Source organism: Crocodylus siamensis, chromosome 2, assembly GCF_052110815.1.
Source record: "Crocodylus siamensis isolate JL-2025a chromosome 2, ASM5211081v1, whole genome shotgun sequence".
Taxonomy (NCBI): Eukaryota; Metazoa; Chordata; order Crocodylia; family Crocodylidae; genus Crocodylus; species Crocodylus siamensis.
Genome location: NC_143396.1, coordinates 15378714 through 15395926, shown reverse-complemented (window position 1 = coordinate 15395926; position 17213 = coordinate 15378714). Strand labels below are relative to the sequence as shown.

The 17213-nt window shown below is 43.8% G+C and overlaps 1 protein-coding gene across 3 annotated transcripts in view; it reads right to left on the bottom strand.

Moving 5' to 3' along the window:
* The window catches only part of MAEA (macrophage erythroblast attacher, E3 ubiquitin ligase), a 92722-nt gene extending 75538 nt beyond the window's left edge, over positions 1–17184 (bottom strand). For 2 of the 3 annotated variants that reach the window (XM_090035379.1, XM_090035380.1), the window contains exon 1: positions 16976–17109. In XM_090035379.1, coding sequence (XP_089891505.1) covers positions 16976–17044 — 69 coding nt within the window. In that variant the 5' untranslated portion in view covers positions 17045–17109. Of the gene's footprint in view, positions 1–16975 lie in introns of all 3 variants that reach the window. The other variant, XM_090035381.1, reaches the window with a different exon arrangement.
* Between the last annotated feature and the right edge of the window lie 29 nt (positions 17185–17213).

The following is a 17213-nucleotide window of genomic DNA, read 5'->3' as shown; positions in this document are numbered from 1 at the left end:
TAATATTCATCAAGAAAATTCTCTTCAGCTTCTTGCATCCATTGTGTTTAGCTTCTGCAAATATTCATTACTAGCAGGCATGTGCTAGAAACAGAATTTTAATTTCACATTTGCAAACTGCTCTTGTATGCAACCAATCACTGAAGTGAATCTGCACACCATGCAGTCTAGCCAATCACTAGTAGCCAGCACAGCTCAAGTATTCAGAGCAGACAATCCCTGGAGTTAAAAGGAAAGAATAAAAAATTAGAAGAATGTAGTTAAGGTCCGGGTCTGCATTTCAGATCAGGCTTCTATTTCCAGCTCTGCTCAAGACTCTGTGTAATCCTGGTTAGTCACTTCTGACAACCTTAATTTATGTGACTTCTGGTTTGGCTGAGCACCTTAAGACACCTTATAGGTACTGAAGATCCATCATCTGAAAAATCAGACCTCCCAAATCTGTGTCAAATCTGACACCCAAATTCACTCAAACACCATCTCTCAAGCAACAGGCTACTTAACTCCTATTTTCACTGAAGCACCAGGCCATGCAACAGACCCAGATGCAAGCTGTGCCCCCTCATCAGTAAGCAACCGTTGATCCTCTGGATCATAGTGCACAGTCAGAGGCCTAATGAATCTATTTGTAGCTGACAAGCCCAACTCAAGAGCCACACAGCTTGTTACAAAAGTTTCACAGATCCATATGTTTTTTTGAGTTAGAAAAAAAACATTCTTTAAACCTGGACTCTTTCTCACTTTGCTTCTATCCTCTGGATCAAAGCCAATTCACATTGACCTGCACCCAGTGCCGGATGTTCCTTCCAGATCGGATGGGATTCTGCATGATCCTCCTGGCTTTTTACATTGATGTTGAATGACTTTGCACGCACCACGGAACTGCCAGCGAGGGCAACCTCACTTTCTAGAGCTGTCCCAAATCTCACTATACAAAATCTTCTTGGGGACACTGTCTCCTCTCATTCTCCTGACATGGTTGATCCATCACAACCTCTTCTTCTTGATAGTGGTTTCTAAGTGTCAGTCCTGAATGCCCCACTATATCACAGTGTTTGATATTCTGTTTTTCCATTTTATTTTCAGGATCTTATGCAGATATCTTATGTGGAAGCTGTTCTGTCTCTTGGATGTACCTAGCATATGTTGTCCACGTTTCTGAACCATAAAGCAGGGATGACGATACAAACATCTCACAGATTCGTATCTTCACCTTAGCTGATAGTTTGCTGTTATTTCAGACATGTTTCTATAACCTGAAATTCTTAGCTGCTTTTCCAATTCTGTTAGTCAGTTCAGTCTGATGGTCAAGATTCCCACTGATCATAGAACCCAAATAGCAAAAACTGTCAACGACACGAAGACATTAACCTCCAGAACAATGTCATATATTGGTTCTTCCACCCTTGGTACATGATCACGGTCTTCTTGAGACTAACTGCCATCGTGAAGCTTTTACATGACTCAGAAAACCTGCCACATCTGCAAACAGGAAGTCTCTCAGAACCACTTCTTTTACCTTGGTTTTCTCTAAACCTTGTGATTTTGAACAAGCCTCCATTTAGCTGGGTTCAAACATAAATATCATCAATGCTGTCCTTGAATGCATGAACAACTAAGAATGAAAAGTAAATGTTAAAAAGTATGGAGGCTAAGACACACCCCTGCTTCACCTTGTTGTTAATGTTAAAGGTGTTTCACTTGTTTTTATACACTACAGTTGCCCTCATACTCAGCCCCTCATCACTACAAACCACATAACTGCTGGACCAAGTAACACAGATTGCAGCTTCCAAGATTCAGTCATCTGCACCTCTACCAACTTCATGTACACCATCACCTGTTTACAGTGCCTGTCTGCTGTCTACATTGCACAGATGGGGCAATCCCTTCCTGTAAGAATGAACAAACATGGATCTGACATCAGTTCCAGGACGACACACAAGCTTGTGGCAGAACACTAACTTCCCTTGATATCCCACCCCTGACCTCAGGGTAGCTGTCCTTAAACAACAGAACTTAAAAAAAACAAAAACAAAAAACCCCACCTTGAATGCAAAATTGTAGAACAAGAAGTCAACCACAGACTCACTGGTGGCAAGCATGATCTAAACCAGGACTATGAATTTTTATCCCATTACCTGGATTAGCTTTTGAGACCCTTGCTCCTCTGGGTTTTGTACTTAAAACACTCCTTGTATTTCATAGACTGCTCCCCAACATCTGATGAAGTGAGCTCAAGTTTATAAAAGCTTATGCATATCTGGTTTAGTTGGTCTATAAAAGGTGCATCTGTACTTTGCCTTTCAGCTAACATGGCTAACAACCTCTCTCTATCCAAATTCAGTAGTCAAGATAAAAACCATGGCTTTCACCTCTCTACACGTAGTTTCGCCATCTATACAATGACAATAAAAGTTCCTCTCTCACGCTTTGTTTATTGAGTATGGAAGGTTTTTGACACAAGGGCCATGTCTATAATCCTGGGACCCCTAATCTCACAATTGGCAATGCTAGATACAAGCATATTACAAATATTATAAAAAAACTACTGAATGTGCTTCATGTGATGGACAGAAGCAAGGAAAGATTGGTCTGTGAACATACACCAGAGGAAGAGTTTACATGTCACGTTATTTTTCTCAGTATGTATTAAAGAAAAAAACCCATATCCATTTAGTTTTAGCCATTTGCTCCTCTTTATCATCTAACAACAAGGCTACTCTCCCAGAAATTTCGTTAAAGTGGGGGGACTGGGAGGGATGGGGGACGCTTTAGTTTCAATTTCTCAACTGTGAAGTATCAGAGAATTGCAGGGTTGGAAGGAACCTCAAGGATCAACTAATTCAAGGATATTCTGTACCAAAATTATCTCTGCATTTGACTGCATGCTAGCTGTTTGTTGCAAGAGTGGTAATTCTGAATATCAGGACTATTATTCAGGGGCCAACTGCCTCCCTTTGCCTGCAGACTGCACACTGAAACAATACCTTCAAGAGAATCATCTACCTACACTGTTTAGAAAACTCTTCCAGATAAAGCTTTGAATAAACTTTGCTAATAAAAGGACTTGATCCTTTATCTGCCTGCACGCCAAAAATCTCAACTCCCCTAGTGGGAGATCACTTTCAGCTGGGGTCCAAAAGGTAGAAGAATTTGGGGGCAAGTTCTTGGGTCTGTCATTCATTATATAGTGCATTTTTTAGATGAAGTCAGGTTCCTCAAACCAGCTTACTTTTTCAAAGAGGTCTTTAGACATTACAGTCAAAATAAAGCCTGGCACCTAGACAGTGTAGGAGTCACCAAGTATGGTAGTCATTTTAATTCTTTTTTTTTTTTTTTTAATATAGTAAATCAATGAAAAATTTGATAAAACCAAGGGATTGTAGCACTTTGGAAAATATAGTTCTATTGAGCAGCCCAGTGATGTAGCAACTAAACTTATCTGGTGTGCTCCTTGTAGTCGGGGGGGGGGGGTGTTTTCCTAAGCCATCTCTGCTGATAAGAGGTCAAACAGAAAATGATAATTGTAAAACTATTGTTTACCCAATAACTAAACCAGCTGGCTAACCAAAAGGCTATGTAAAGGAAGGACCATTTTGCACTACAAAGCTGGTTTGAAGTAAGCATAGTGAGCAAAAGGATAAATCCAGTATGGTAGCAGAGATGTAAGGGAGGCAGTTCACTATGACAACTGCATAAATGGTGCAGGTAAATGTGAATTAAGCCACTTGATTGGAGAGACTGTATTGGATTTGGAAAGGAAAAGAAAAAAAATGTATAGGTCAAACAGCTTATGTGGTTCTCTCCATTCTCAGCAGATTCAGCTGCAGAGAATGCAAAAATATAACTCTGGAGAGAGGTGGGTTGTGGTAGAAGATACAATCACTCACACCAATGCTAGGGGGAGGGAAAATATGGCCAGTGCTCCTTCGCACACCAGCTACAGAATAAGCCCCTGAAGGCTCCTAAACCAGTGAAGTTAATGCACCCAGTAGGTTGTACAGCTAGCTTAGGACAGTGCAAGTGCTTTATGCCCTTTGGGGAAGACACCTACTCCTAAACCTTTCCTGAAATATGCTGCACATCAGCTGCATCTGGCCTTCACTAGACCACATCATAGAGCTATTTTACATGTACATCTTGCCAAATCCAAAACAAATTTAGTAAACCTAATGATTTGTTTTTAAAATGTACTTGTACCATGACTCTACAGAAGCCTCTCCCAGCATAATCCTTTCACCAAGCACTCAATAAACTTGAGTTCTTTTGTACATAATACATTTTAGGCTTTAGTTGCCTTCTGGTTTCTGATAGTCTAGAGTACACTCTAGGTAAGCTTCTTAGCAAACATATGGACTAGAAACTCTCTCTTCAAGGCAACCTGAAATTCACTTGATTTCAGGACTTGAAGCACTGGCCTCAAACTTTACACTTTATTGAATCAAGGACATGGTGACCAAAAAGAAAAACCAGTTCTAGTTACAAGTTACAGGCTGTACTTGCTTCCTTTGAATTCCAGGTTGCATGTGAATAGGGCATAACCAATCTATATGGTCAGAAACAAAACATTTGAAGAAAGCTGAGGTTTAAAAATACTCAAGATACTCAATTCAGTGAGCTGGCTAGTCATACAATATGGTGCTGGCTCTTCCTTTCCCACCTGACACTAATTCTACAGCTGCAGAAGCAAGCCCAGAGGACTGAGAATAAAATTGGAAACAAGGATAAACTCAGGTTAATTCACTCTATTACACAAGGACCAGTGAGGAAATGGGAGTAAATAGGCTAGAGACAGGCACTGGAAAAGAAAATCCCAGAACAGGTACTCTCCTTCTCAACATACTATTTTGCATTTAGAAGACAGGGTACAAATGCACTTTACAGACTAACTGAATTAGAGATCAGTAAGCTTTCATGAGCAAAAGCTCACTTCATCAGATACCATCTTGGCAGCCCACTTCATTTGGCCAAGCATGGTGCTGTCCATGAGCAAAGACAGATAATTAACCGTTACAGTCTGAAAGTCAGGAATCTGATTACATAAGTTCTTGTTCACAAAAGCTTATGCATCTCCAACAGTTGGTCTATAACAGGGAATTCAAACTCTGGCTCACAGGCCAACTGTGGCACAAGGAGCCAAAGGAATCCAGCCTACAGGGCTTCCCATGGATCACAAAATTTGTCAGCAAGGGAGTGGTGGCAATAAATATGGTTGGGGGTCAGGCTGCACTCCCTCCTCTATGCACAGGTTGGAGTCAAGATACACACTCCTCCACATGGCCAGATGGAGCCCTGTCATGACTGCCCCATGCCAGATCGAGGTCTTAGCTGGATGCAGCCCATGGATAGCTTGGGCACTGCCTATCTGGCTCACTGGCCAACAAGCGTGAGCACCACTGGTCTATAAGATGCATTTCTACCCTGCCCAACTTTAGACTACACAAAGCTCTATTCTGCCTTTACTTCCCTACATATGAAATTATTTTACTTGCTAGGAGATCACTGGACAATTGTGCTCCATACAATTGTAAGCAGGTATAACACCACATAGAATGGGTCCTCCCTTCTGTCAAAGAATGCAGCTCTGCTCCAGCTACCAGACATACCAGACTTTTCCTGTTAATTTAACTTTTCAGTGCCATCTAGCTGCCATTTGTGTATTGAGTTTTGGCTTTACTTCAAAGACAGTCAAGTGAAGAGTCGCTGTTAAATTACAACAGTACAAATGTAAGAGGACATTGAAAAATTTTGCCACCTTGTTAGCAAAATTCCATGTTTGGCAATAAAGTTATTGAGTCTACAACTTCTTACATGGCAGTGCCAAACCAGATTAAAGCGTCAGAAGGGAGTTTTTGTTAAAATGGTTGCCACAGTGTATATGTGCATACATGATGTCCTACACAGAAAAACAGTATAAGTTGGGTAAGTCCAGCATTAAATACAGAAATTTTAAATCATTACAACTCCTGGGATTTACATCAATGTCCTTTTCTTAACATTAATACAGTTACTACTGACAAAAACAAAACAAAACAAACTTCTAAACATGCAAGATTTTTGTGCACAGAAATAGCTGTACATAGAACAGATAAATGCATACAAAATGTATTGCATGCGTTTTTAAACATTTGACGGGAAACATAAAACCAGACTGGCAGAAACAAATATTGCGTTTTCATTCCATTCTTTTACAAGATATAGATTACAGACGATTAGACTGCATAGCCTATCCAGTAATTATATTTACGAATTAATGTACAAAGGCTCAATTACATCTTAATATCTCTGAAGCAGGAATCAGACCTTCTTGTTTTTATAGGACAAAAGGCCCGAATTCTGATTTGGGCCCGTCACGGCAATACTAAACAATCAAAAACTGAATTACTAACAACATTATGAATGAACTGAACTGGACATTTGTGGGTGTATGTGGGGGGAAGAAGTTCCATAAACCAGCCTAATGTTGAGTGGGAGAGCTAAAACTTAAATGTTGCATCTAAGGGCCTGGTTTAATGGGTAAAAAAAAATGGGAGTTTATTTTCAATCATGTTTTCAAACATGTGAAAAGCACCACATACAAGTTAATGTATTAACAGATTGGGCCCTCTTGCCTTTACAAACAGTTAATTCAACCTAAGTTAACTTAAACACACAGCATACGTACCACCTATTCTCCTCCCCAAGACAGAGTCAAAGAAGGAAAAAAAGGAAATGAGAGGTAGCAATAATGACATGCTAAAAAAAAAAAAAAAGTCCAAGCATTCAGAAGAAAAGTAGTGCCGCAGGGAGCCAGAAGAGCATCTCCCCCAAATAGTTTATTAGTAACTTTAATAGTAATAATAAAAAGACTGAAGTGGAAGTTAGTCCACCCACAGCACACACGTGTGAAATGCAAGTCATATCCTTCATATGAAAGGTCCAAATGTTATATTACTTTTAAGTGACTAAACAAGTGGTACACAGGATTCTACCTGAAAAATGAAGCAAGTTAGAGAATCTGAAGTCTTCAAGTCTTTCTAAAGCAAGCAACAGGTAGAGCATTTCTATATATAGGAGTAATGCGATACATAACACTTGTGTACAGTAGTTGTTCATCTGTGAATCTCAACAAGAATTTCAGTTGTCCTGGAAGTAACATCCTTGCATCATGGAGGAGTTTAATGAGAGTGTAATTTACAAACTGATTTGCAAAGCCAATAACAGAACACAGGTTTCTAGACCTCCAGCTCTCTGATCAATCTTCTATAGGGATCTATATAATAACCCACTACAGCCTCTTGCAGCAATAATATATTTTTCCTGCAGTTTGAGCTGGCTTAACTAAAATGCAAAAAAAAAAAAAAAATAGCAGGAAAGGGTGCAGTAAGGGAACCAAAACACAAGAGAGAAAGCAGAAGGGAGGAGACAAATACTGAGAGTGAGGCCTAGGAACAGGGGCTGGATTTAAGCTCAATTTTGTGCAGGTGTTCATGCCAAGAATTAGAAGCCAAAGTTCAAGAACTAAAAGAATGGACTAAAAGTCTTACTATAAAATAAAAAGTTGTTTGTTGAAAGTCTCTGTTTAGTTGCAAGTGCAAGACTTTTTTTTAAAATCTGTGTTATGAAAGTTTAGAAACATTTGGCTTGCATTTTAACTGAAAAAATATATATCGTGGAAAACCAAATATAAAATTTCCCTTAGTAACAAACATGGCTGTTTTAGAACAATAAAATGACAATTTCACTTTATAATAACATTAAATTAAAAAAGTAAAGTTCTTAAAGATAGAGCATAAGGATAATATTAACGGATGATGGTTGTATAAAAGTAACAACAACAAAAAAACCCAATATGGAACAGTTTAGTCAGTTCTTCATTAGGATAAAAATATAGCTAAAGAAAGGCAAGTTCTTTTTTACTGAAGAAACAGTCTTTCCCTTTGAAGTCAAGTCATGCTGTTGGTATTTCTTTTAAAGTTTGTTTCTACCAGTGAATATTTCTGTTTTATGCACGAGGGAAAAACAGACTGGAAAATAGTGGGTCCTGCTTTGAGCAGTGGGTTGGACTAAGTGATCTCCTGAGGTCCTTTCCAACCCTCATTTTCTATGATAATTACTCATTTTCAATATTGCTTGGAATATTGTTCTACTTTTTTGCAGAACTTCATCTATTACCCTAGAATTTTCTCTTCATGCTCTTCAGTTCAATTCATGCTCACTTGCACACACATACCACCCATTCAATAAGACTAATTAAACTAGAGATAATCCTAACAATATTCATTTTTTCCAAATAGTTACACAAATTTTAGTAATCTACCGTGTGACCTGTGAAGTTCTGTGCAAGTTCCTCACAGAGTTGCGCCGATACACTGGTCCAATATTGGACTGGTACCGATATAAAGAAAATTTGTTGCATCAGATATTGACCCCATGAGGCCAATAATATGGCCAATAAACGCCTGTGCTGTGCACAGCCACAGTGCAGCACTCAGGCAGTGAGGAGCAGAGCCAGCAGTGTGGAGAGTTGCCTTCAGCTAGTCAGTCCCTTGTGGTAGAAGGGGAGCAGGGAGGGAAGAGGTGTAGGGGGGCAGATCAGGTGGTGGCAAGGGAGGGGGGCAGGGGCAGGTGCTGCTCGGGCAGGGCAGGTGCAGGGGTGGCTGCTGCTGCTGCTTGCACCCCGGGAGGGTGGGGGGGAGGATGCACGTGCCCCCAGATCTGCATGGGGCAGGGTGGGCTATGACCAGGGCTGCACGAGGCCCTTCTTGCCAGGGACTGAACTTGGAGTGGGTGCCAGAGGCATGGGGAGGATGTTGCATACACCCCAAATTTTGCCACTGTTTTGCTCCCAGCACTGCCACTGCTGCCTGGTGCAGCCCCAACTCTTCCCGGCACATGGGTAAATTTGGGGTCTTGAGCCGGGGCTGCACTGGGTGCCTGGTGGTGGTGAAATCTGGGGTGGATGTAGCATTCTCCTAGTGCCGCTGGTGCCTGCTCCAAGCCCAGCCCCTGCCAAGAAGAGCCCCATGCAGCCGCGGCTGCAGCCTGCCCCTACAGATCCAGGAAGCACACCACCCCCCCAGTGCCCTCCTGGGGTGCAAGCAGCAGCAGGAGCCACCTCCCCCACAACAAGCCTCAGCTCTGGCCCCCCTTCCCCTGCCCCAACTGGGCACCTGCCCCCTCCCTCACCGTGCGCCCGGGGGGGGGGGGGGGGGGGCTTGAATTGCCCCTTCCCTCCCACCATACCGTGTTTACCAGCTGGAGGCAGCTGTATCAGAAATTGGATTGGTATTGACTAATATGCCTCCTTAAATATCGGTATCGGCCCCAAAAATATCTATGGGTGCATCCCTAATTCCTCATTTACTAAAATTCACAAATGTATTAGTAGACCATGGTCCTGTTATAGTATACTCCTGCATCTTTCCATAGAGCCAACTTGCATCCATCCTAGAGTCCGTTTAGCACCATACTTTAGGAGTGTTGCCGAGGCTTGTGAGCAAGTGTAATGCAAGTGACAACTGCCACTAATCAAAAACAAAACATTCTAATAGATGCTTTTAAAGCTTTTTCCTTCTTTTAACAAAAGTATTACAGTACAAAATTTGTACTAAAGCAGGTCCCACACGATAAGTGAAGTAGAATGCCTAAGTCAGTATTCTCAATCGGGGTCATGCGACACCCTGGGGTTCTGTAAGATGTTTTCAGGGGTAGCATGGTATGCATGCCATGCAACGTTAGTACTATTAGGTGCTCAAATACAATTCACAAAGTAAACCCAATGGATTTCAAAGAAGAATTTATATTGTTAAAAAAATGTTTTACCCACTGTCATCTTTGAGTTGTTTGCAATAAAAAAAAAATTACTGTATTTTTTTCCCTTGATTTAAAAAAAAAAAAAAATCAAGTGAAAGTTAAAAGCCGGCATTTTCTGAGGTGCACCTTGAATGTAATTAGGTTGACAACCACTGGCCTAAACTTCAGAGACCTAATGCACGACCTGTGCACCCCAATCTATCTAGATATCTGTTCCCTTTCTATCTGTTGTATCTTGGGTTCCTATAAAACGTGTACAACTCCATCACAGTTCAAGTGGCAGCCCCTAACTATAAAATAGTGATCACAAGAGATCAGTGATGGACCCTAGTATTCGGAAATGCAAAGAACCAAAGTTTTACTAAACAGATGGACTACATAGGGGAAAGAGAACCCAGTTAAATCACGGCTCTCAGCTGCATGTCATAAGTAGTAACAGTACAACTTAAATATTTATCCACATGCTACAGTACAGCTACTCCTCGCATAATGTCATAGTTACGTTCTTGAAAAATGTGACTAGGTAAAACGATGTTAAGAGTATCCAATGATGTTACAATAGTTACCTACTAGCAGGCGGGAACCAAACAATGTTATAACCGAACATTGCGTGACTTTAAATGAGCGTGCGCTCTAACAGATCAGTGATGTAACAGCGAAACAACATTAACTGGGGCGGCATTCAGTGAGGAGTACCTACCTGTATTTTGTTTAACGAAGTTAATAAAATGAATCAAACAGTGATGTTATACAGCAGTTCTCCCACTTGGGCACTTAAATCGATCTAGAAACAGTATAACATTAGGTATCCCAGTATCCCCCATATTTAATTCAAGGAAGAAGGCATGACAAATTGTGAAATAAGCTACCTTAATGTCTAGTGCATAATTCTATGTAGCACATTTCCAGGCCATAAGCTAAGATATTCCATGCATAGAATAGAGACAGTTTCTTAAGTTTATTAGAGGGGTGTCTAACCTTTTTGAATGTGGGGCCAGATCACAAACTTTTTATCACCCAGTGGGCTCGCGAGCCATATTCAAAGACCTCACAGGAAGTGGTATCACATCAGGAAGTGATGTCACGTGACCCTTGCTACCAATGAAGTTGCAGGAAGTGACAATGAAATGTGGTTTAAAATCCAAAATAAAAACAATATAAAAGCGACAATGAAATAATACCAAACACTTGACTAAAATAAACACTTAGGTTACAGCAGCAAGCTATTTTGGCATTCCTCCCTTGTTGGCCTGGCAGCTTTGAAGAGAAATGGGCCAGACCTTGGGTGCTGCTTGGTGCCCCAGCCACATTTGCCCAAACCCATCCTCCCAGACACTCACTGCTTGGAAAGAAACAGGTGGGAATCAAGGGCTCAGCAGGCCATACAACCCCCTTCTGGCTGCCTTGGCCTGAGTTCCTCAGAGTTTTGTATCCTATTATTATTTTTTAAAGGTGGAAGTGGCTAAGACCTCTTGCCCATACCACACAAGGCATCTGAGACAGAAGGGTACCCGTTCTGCTGCCCTGGTGGCTGTGGACACTGCCTTGGAGGGGGAGGCAAAAGGTCAGGGATGCCCCTGGCTTGCCTGCATTGTTCTCTAGCCTCCTCCAGCTGACTCCTCCCTAGTGCAACCTTGTACTAAATTTTTATTTTTTAGTTTTTGGGCCCCTGTGCCCCCTTGGCCATGTCCGTACAGGCTGGGAGAGAGATGGCCTCCACCCACAGTGTTTGGTGGCTCTGGGCCAGGGGTGAAGCTGCAAGGCAGCCGAGTTGGTACAGGGCAGCCCACGGCCCTGTGTAGGCAGAGCTGTCTGCTTGGGGGCAGCTGGAGGGGTTTAGTTTTCTCTTCCTGGATACAAGCCTGGCTCAGGTGGCCGTTGATCAATGGCAGCTGGCAGGCTCCGGGGCTGGGGGCTGTTAGCTGGAGCCTAGCTGCCCAGGCCTTTCAGCAGCACATAGCGCTTTTGGCCTCATGGCTGCAAGGAGCAGCCAGGACTGGAAGCAGCTGGTGGCGCGGGGCAGGGCAGGGCAGGAGTGTGGTGGTCCAAGGGCCCCCGGCCCCAACTGCAGCAGCCAGCTCCTGCCCCAGGCTGAGGCGAAGCCGCCAGAGGAGGCAGTGGCAGGTCCTGCCTGGGCTGTGCAGCGCTGTGCTCTTCCCCCCGGCTCTAATCCGGCAATGGCAGCAGGCACCGCAGCCGCTGCCCCACATACTGACACTGGCACTGCGCGACCCTTCTGCAGCTGGGAGCCAGGTAGCACTGCGCTGCTCCCTGCGCAGAGCGCCTCCGGGCCAGGCTCCCCCTGCCTCCCGCCTAGCCCGGCTCCGGCAACCGCGTGCCTCGCAGCCCTGGCCCGGCCCCAAGGCACCCCCAGCTCCATGCTGGGCCTTACCCGGTGCCTCCGTCCACCACTCACGCGGGCAGGGCACGGGCCATGCTGCAGCTCCCCCAGCCACGTGCTGGGGGCCAGGAGTGGAGCCAGAGAAGTTGTAGGCGCTGCCTAGCTCGTCCAGTCAGGCGCGGCTGGGGCAGCCCCGCGTTGCACAGCCCTTGTGGCAGCGGCAGGGAGACCTGGCTCATGTGATGAGCCTGGCCCCATGGGGGTAAGCAGCTCTACTCCCCTTGCTGCCGGCTGGGGCCTGCGGGCCAGTCCTGCCCACCTTGCCTCGCTCCTGCCCCACTGCCGTAGCGTGCAGAGCAGGAGCCAGGACTCCTCACCTGTCCCGAGCGAGGGACCTCGGGCCAGAGAAAATGGCTTGGTGAGCCACATGTTAGACAAACTTGGTTTATAACAACCAACTGGTTGTGCTTGCAGGGCGTGCAAATACATGGTTGCCAAAAATAGTTCTTCACTCAGACATACAGATTCAAATGAAAAGGCATCACGTTGATTAACAAAAGAACTGCTACAGCAAAGGATTGTGAAGAGTCTAAGGTACGTACGTATATGGAGGAAGCAAGAACTGCTTAGGGAATGCAGGGAAATAAGTCCAGATAAGTTTTAAATAGTGTGGCTCCTGGCACTGAAGCTGTGAAGTGCTATGTATTCATGTACTAGGCAAGGGTAGAGTTACAAGAATTTGATAAATTCACTTAATTATTTTTCATCCCTGAGCTTTGAAACAACTTCCAATAGTTTTAATAAATCAAAGGTTTCACTATTATAATTTTATTATAGAAACCCTAATGGGCTGGACTGTGTACAAATATACATAGCCTAGTAGAAAATGTATGATTTGAAAACAAAAGTGGTGCCAAGGAACCTGGAAGAGGAAAAAGGGTGACAATTAAAAACCATATCTACCTGAATCCAAGAGGGTCTCAAATTTAAGATGCCCCCCAATATTTAATTCTATATATGGAAAAAGTTACAGATGCGCTATGATTTCCCATGTCCAGAATTTAATTATCAGACAGTTGTCTTAAATTTACACCCCTCCCTGCAACCCCACTGCTGTAGCAAGAAGTGGCAGGCGATCAGGTGGCAAAGGGAGGACAGGAAGCCTGATCCTTGTCCCCTGTCCTTCCCCTAGTGCCTGTGCCCCTATCACGGGGCTGCTGGAGCTGCTGCTGCTAGTGTCTAGCCAGGCAGGGGCCAGTCACCGTGTTCTCTGTGCCCAAGGCCAGAGTAGGGCCACAGCTGCAACTAGGGGCAAGTGACTGGGGAAGCAAGTGGCAGGGGGAAAACAGCTGCAGCTGCAAACCTGACCCCAGCCTCAAGCCTGAGTTAGGGCTAGGGTTGGAGCTGCAGTAACAGCTTGCCCCTCTGCCTTGTACTCAAACCCAAGACAAGACCCACCCCCCACGTTTAATGGGGGGGTGGAAAAGCCTTGTGATGGGTTTGAGTAAATATGGTATATTCCTTAGTATAGCACATGATACTTCTCAAAAGCAGTCTCATGTGCCCTTCTCTGTTTCCGTAAGAAGGAAAGCTGGCTTGAATGTGGGATCAAGATAACAGATACTAGTACATGTGTGCATTTTCCCCTGCCTGTCCAGTTTTGGAGCTCCTGTACTCTGTAACAGCTTATACAAGTTTGATACATTTCACCCAAGAACAAACACTGCACTAGGTCTAGCTCCAGTACTTCTCTACACCAGATGTTGAAGAGTGGCCTTCAGAAATCAATGTCTAACATTGCTATTGCCTCCTTTTCTAACAAAGTATAGCTGCTGCAGTTGGCAGTTATTACAGCTACAGCTCAAAGTTTCCTCCTGTCATTAGTCACAAGTCCAGGTAAAAATATTTCGATAGGTAGTCATCCCTCTTTTGTGTCATAGTAATTCTGTTCAAGGGCTAATTATATTTCCAAATAAACAGCTGAATTATCTAGTCTTTTGACATAACTTAGTTTATTGATAACACATTACTAAACATGTCAAGAATGTTACCACCATGTTCTTTTTTTAAATGCTTATGTGAGGTTTCCATACACAATGCAGTTTCAATGATCTGAATTAAATGAGGACCAAAACTGGTTCATTTAAAAAAAAAAATTAATATGCACTTCATTACCCAAGCAATTAGATGAATATGCTCCAGCTTCATACTCCTAAGCAAATTTGGTAACAGATTTGCCATGTTTTAAAATTTGCTGATTATTTCAATTGTTTTTCCATAATTGTTAAGACAGTTCTTTCCTCTTGCTTTTAGTCACCATTGCTGCCACTTGCACCACAAACCATGTAGGCTGGCAACACGTCCAATTTTCTGAACGGTTCAGAAAATTGAAGCTCTACTGTATTATATTTTCAGCTGAGATGTAAAAGCATAATTATTTACCAGTGGGGATTTTTAGAGATCCCATATCACTACTAGGGCAGATACAAAAAGTCTACATGTCCTTAAAACAGGAAAGCGATTTTATTTGTTACACATTTTGTATGCTCAAATTCTCCCGTAGATTCAGCTAAATAGATCATTTTACTTTCACCTGAAGAAAAAGCATACTTTGTAGAATGCCTGATGCACTTCCACTCCAGAAGCAACCACAATTCAGCTATGGAACAGGGATTTCCCTAAACAGTTTTAAGCACTTTTCACATGAAAGGCCTTCTCTCTGGAACTACTGTAGTGTAGAGCTATTACACAACTATTATCTAGTGACGTTGGCATTAGCAAGCTAAAGGGAGGAAACAGGAAGGATATAAATATAATTTTGCATTCCTTTCTACTTCACTTGCATCAGAGAAAATTGCCAGTGTCCACAGAGCTGGAACAAAATCTCTGAGCTGCCACTCCAGCGGCCATCATAAAATGATATGCCTGCATTTTATGCCTCTGTTCTTTTAGAGGCTTAAGAACTGACAGAAGATGAAAATACACTCAGGCCCAAATCTGCAAAAGGTATTTAGGCATTTAACTTCCACTGATTTCACAACTGTAACTGTATTATAATTTGTATCATTTCAGCAGGACTAAGGTGCTTAAATACCTTTGTGGACCTGGGTCTCAATCTCTTTCTTCCTTTCCTCTTTTTTACATCTAACATCAGATAGATTTTATCTTAGCATAAACATGGCTGAGACTTCAAAATGTCATTCAGAAAAAACTTAAAGGAACATGTGAAATAAAACAACTATTTTTACAGTTTTTTTTTCTGATTAGACATAATCCTCCCGCCCCCCCCCCAAAAAAAAAAAGCAGAAAGAAAAGGAAAAAGCAAGCAATGTACCACACAACAGAAAGGAAGTTTCTGGGGTAGGGGAGATAATAAGTAGCAGTAAGCATTCCACATGCTATCTAAACTAACAACAGTTAACGCTACTGATATAAGGTTCTCTCAAACTGTTTATAATTCTGTGACAAGAAAGATTTCATTCTCTTCTCAAAATATTTTGCAAGAAAATCCTCAAGAATGAAAGTATACTTGAAACTGTCTTATAATCAGTCCATCCTCAAAATTTGTGACACTTGGTAAAATCACCTTAAATAACATATAAAAAGCAAAATAAAACAGTGATCCACGTTAATACTGAAGAACGCAAGCAAAAACTGCCTAAGCACAATATGGATGTGTCAGTAAAACAGCTCTAAAATGGGCTTCTTTGTCTATGAATTAGACTGTCTTTTTAAGAGATCTTAAATTTTAAGCCAGACATCATCAAATTTAAGCACTCCACAATGAAGGGGGCAGGGCTGGTGGTGGATGAGGGTGGAATGAAGGGGGTAGGGCTGGCAGTGGAGGAAGAGGAAAGGAAAAGCAAGAGAGATGGACAGAGAGAACATGGACAGAAGCCTGCAAAGGCAAATAAACCAGAACCGCATGATACTTTGCATATAAAAGCATGATATCAGCACAAATTTACTTTGCACAGCACTTTGCATAGCACCTTTCAGGCCTTAAAAAAATCCAAACTTGAAAATTCACTGACATTACAGATGCAAGGGGCCTATTTAAACAGTCCAGCTCCTACCTCCTGCTCCCCCCACCCCCACACACTTAACCAGCGCAGGATCAAATCCTTACAGCAGCGAACAGACGGATTGAATTCATACAGAATAGATTCGAAATGATGCTCCCATTGCATGGGGGGATGGGATGGGGACACAGGGGAGAACAGGGACAATCCCCAGTTTCAGCAAATGTCACCGCTAACAACCTTCAACAAATTTCATTCACTTTCCTGGTGACATCGGGGACCAGATACGCAATTCACTTCTTCGCACCCTTCAGAGGGCATTTCACCCCCTGCCCCTCCCCCTGTCACACCCTTGTGTCTCAGCAACACCCGAGCTACGTAGCTACCTGAACCCCAGCCCCTCGATTCATCCATCTCCCCTCACCCCCTCCAGCTCATCTCCATCTTTGGAGAATCAGGAGCCGGGGAACCATATTCCACCCCATCCCCCACCCCCCCAATCCCTCCATCTCTGAACAACGCCATGCAGATCGCTCCTCACCCGCAGCCCAGCCCCAAATCACAGCCTCACGCCCCCTTTCCCCCCAAGCAGCCCCTCATATCTCTCCCTCCTGACTCAGCTGCTGCTCAAGGGCCTGCACCCCATCCCCGCCCCCCGGGGGATGCAGATGCCCACCCCTGAGGGGAGCATCCAGCCTGCCTGGCACCAGCCCCAACATTTGGGGTGGGGAGTGGGGACCCCCCTGCCTCACCAACCTGGGGGCCACAATGCAGGGCTGGGAGCCCCTGAGGGCGGCCCAGGCCCGGCACCCACCTTGAGAGTGGGATACTCCTGCACCTTCAAAGTCATTGAGAGCTGAGCAGCTGATTCCTGCACCGCCATCTTGGATTGGGCACCCGCCGCCTCCTCCCCCCCGCCCGCGCGGAGCGACCTACCGCGCGCGGGGCATGATGGGCAGCAAAGACTTCCTTTCGCCCCGCCCCTCTCCTCCCTAAGGGGGACGGCCTGAACCACGGCCTGCTCCCGCCCCCCCCCCCCCCCAACAGCTTCA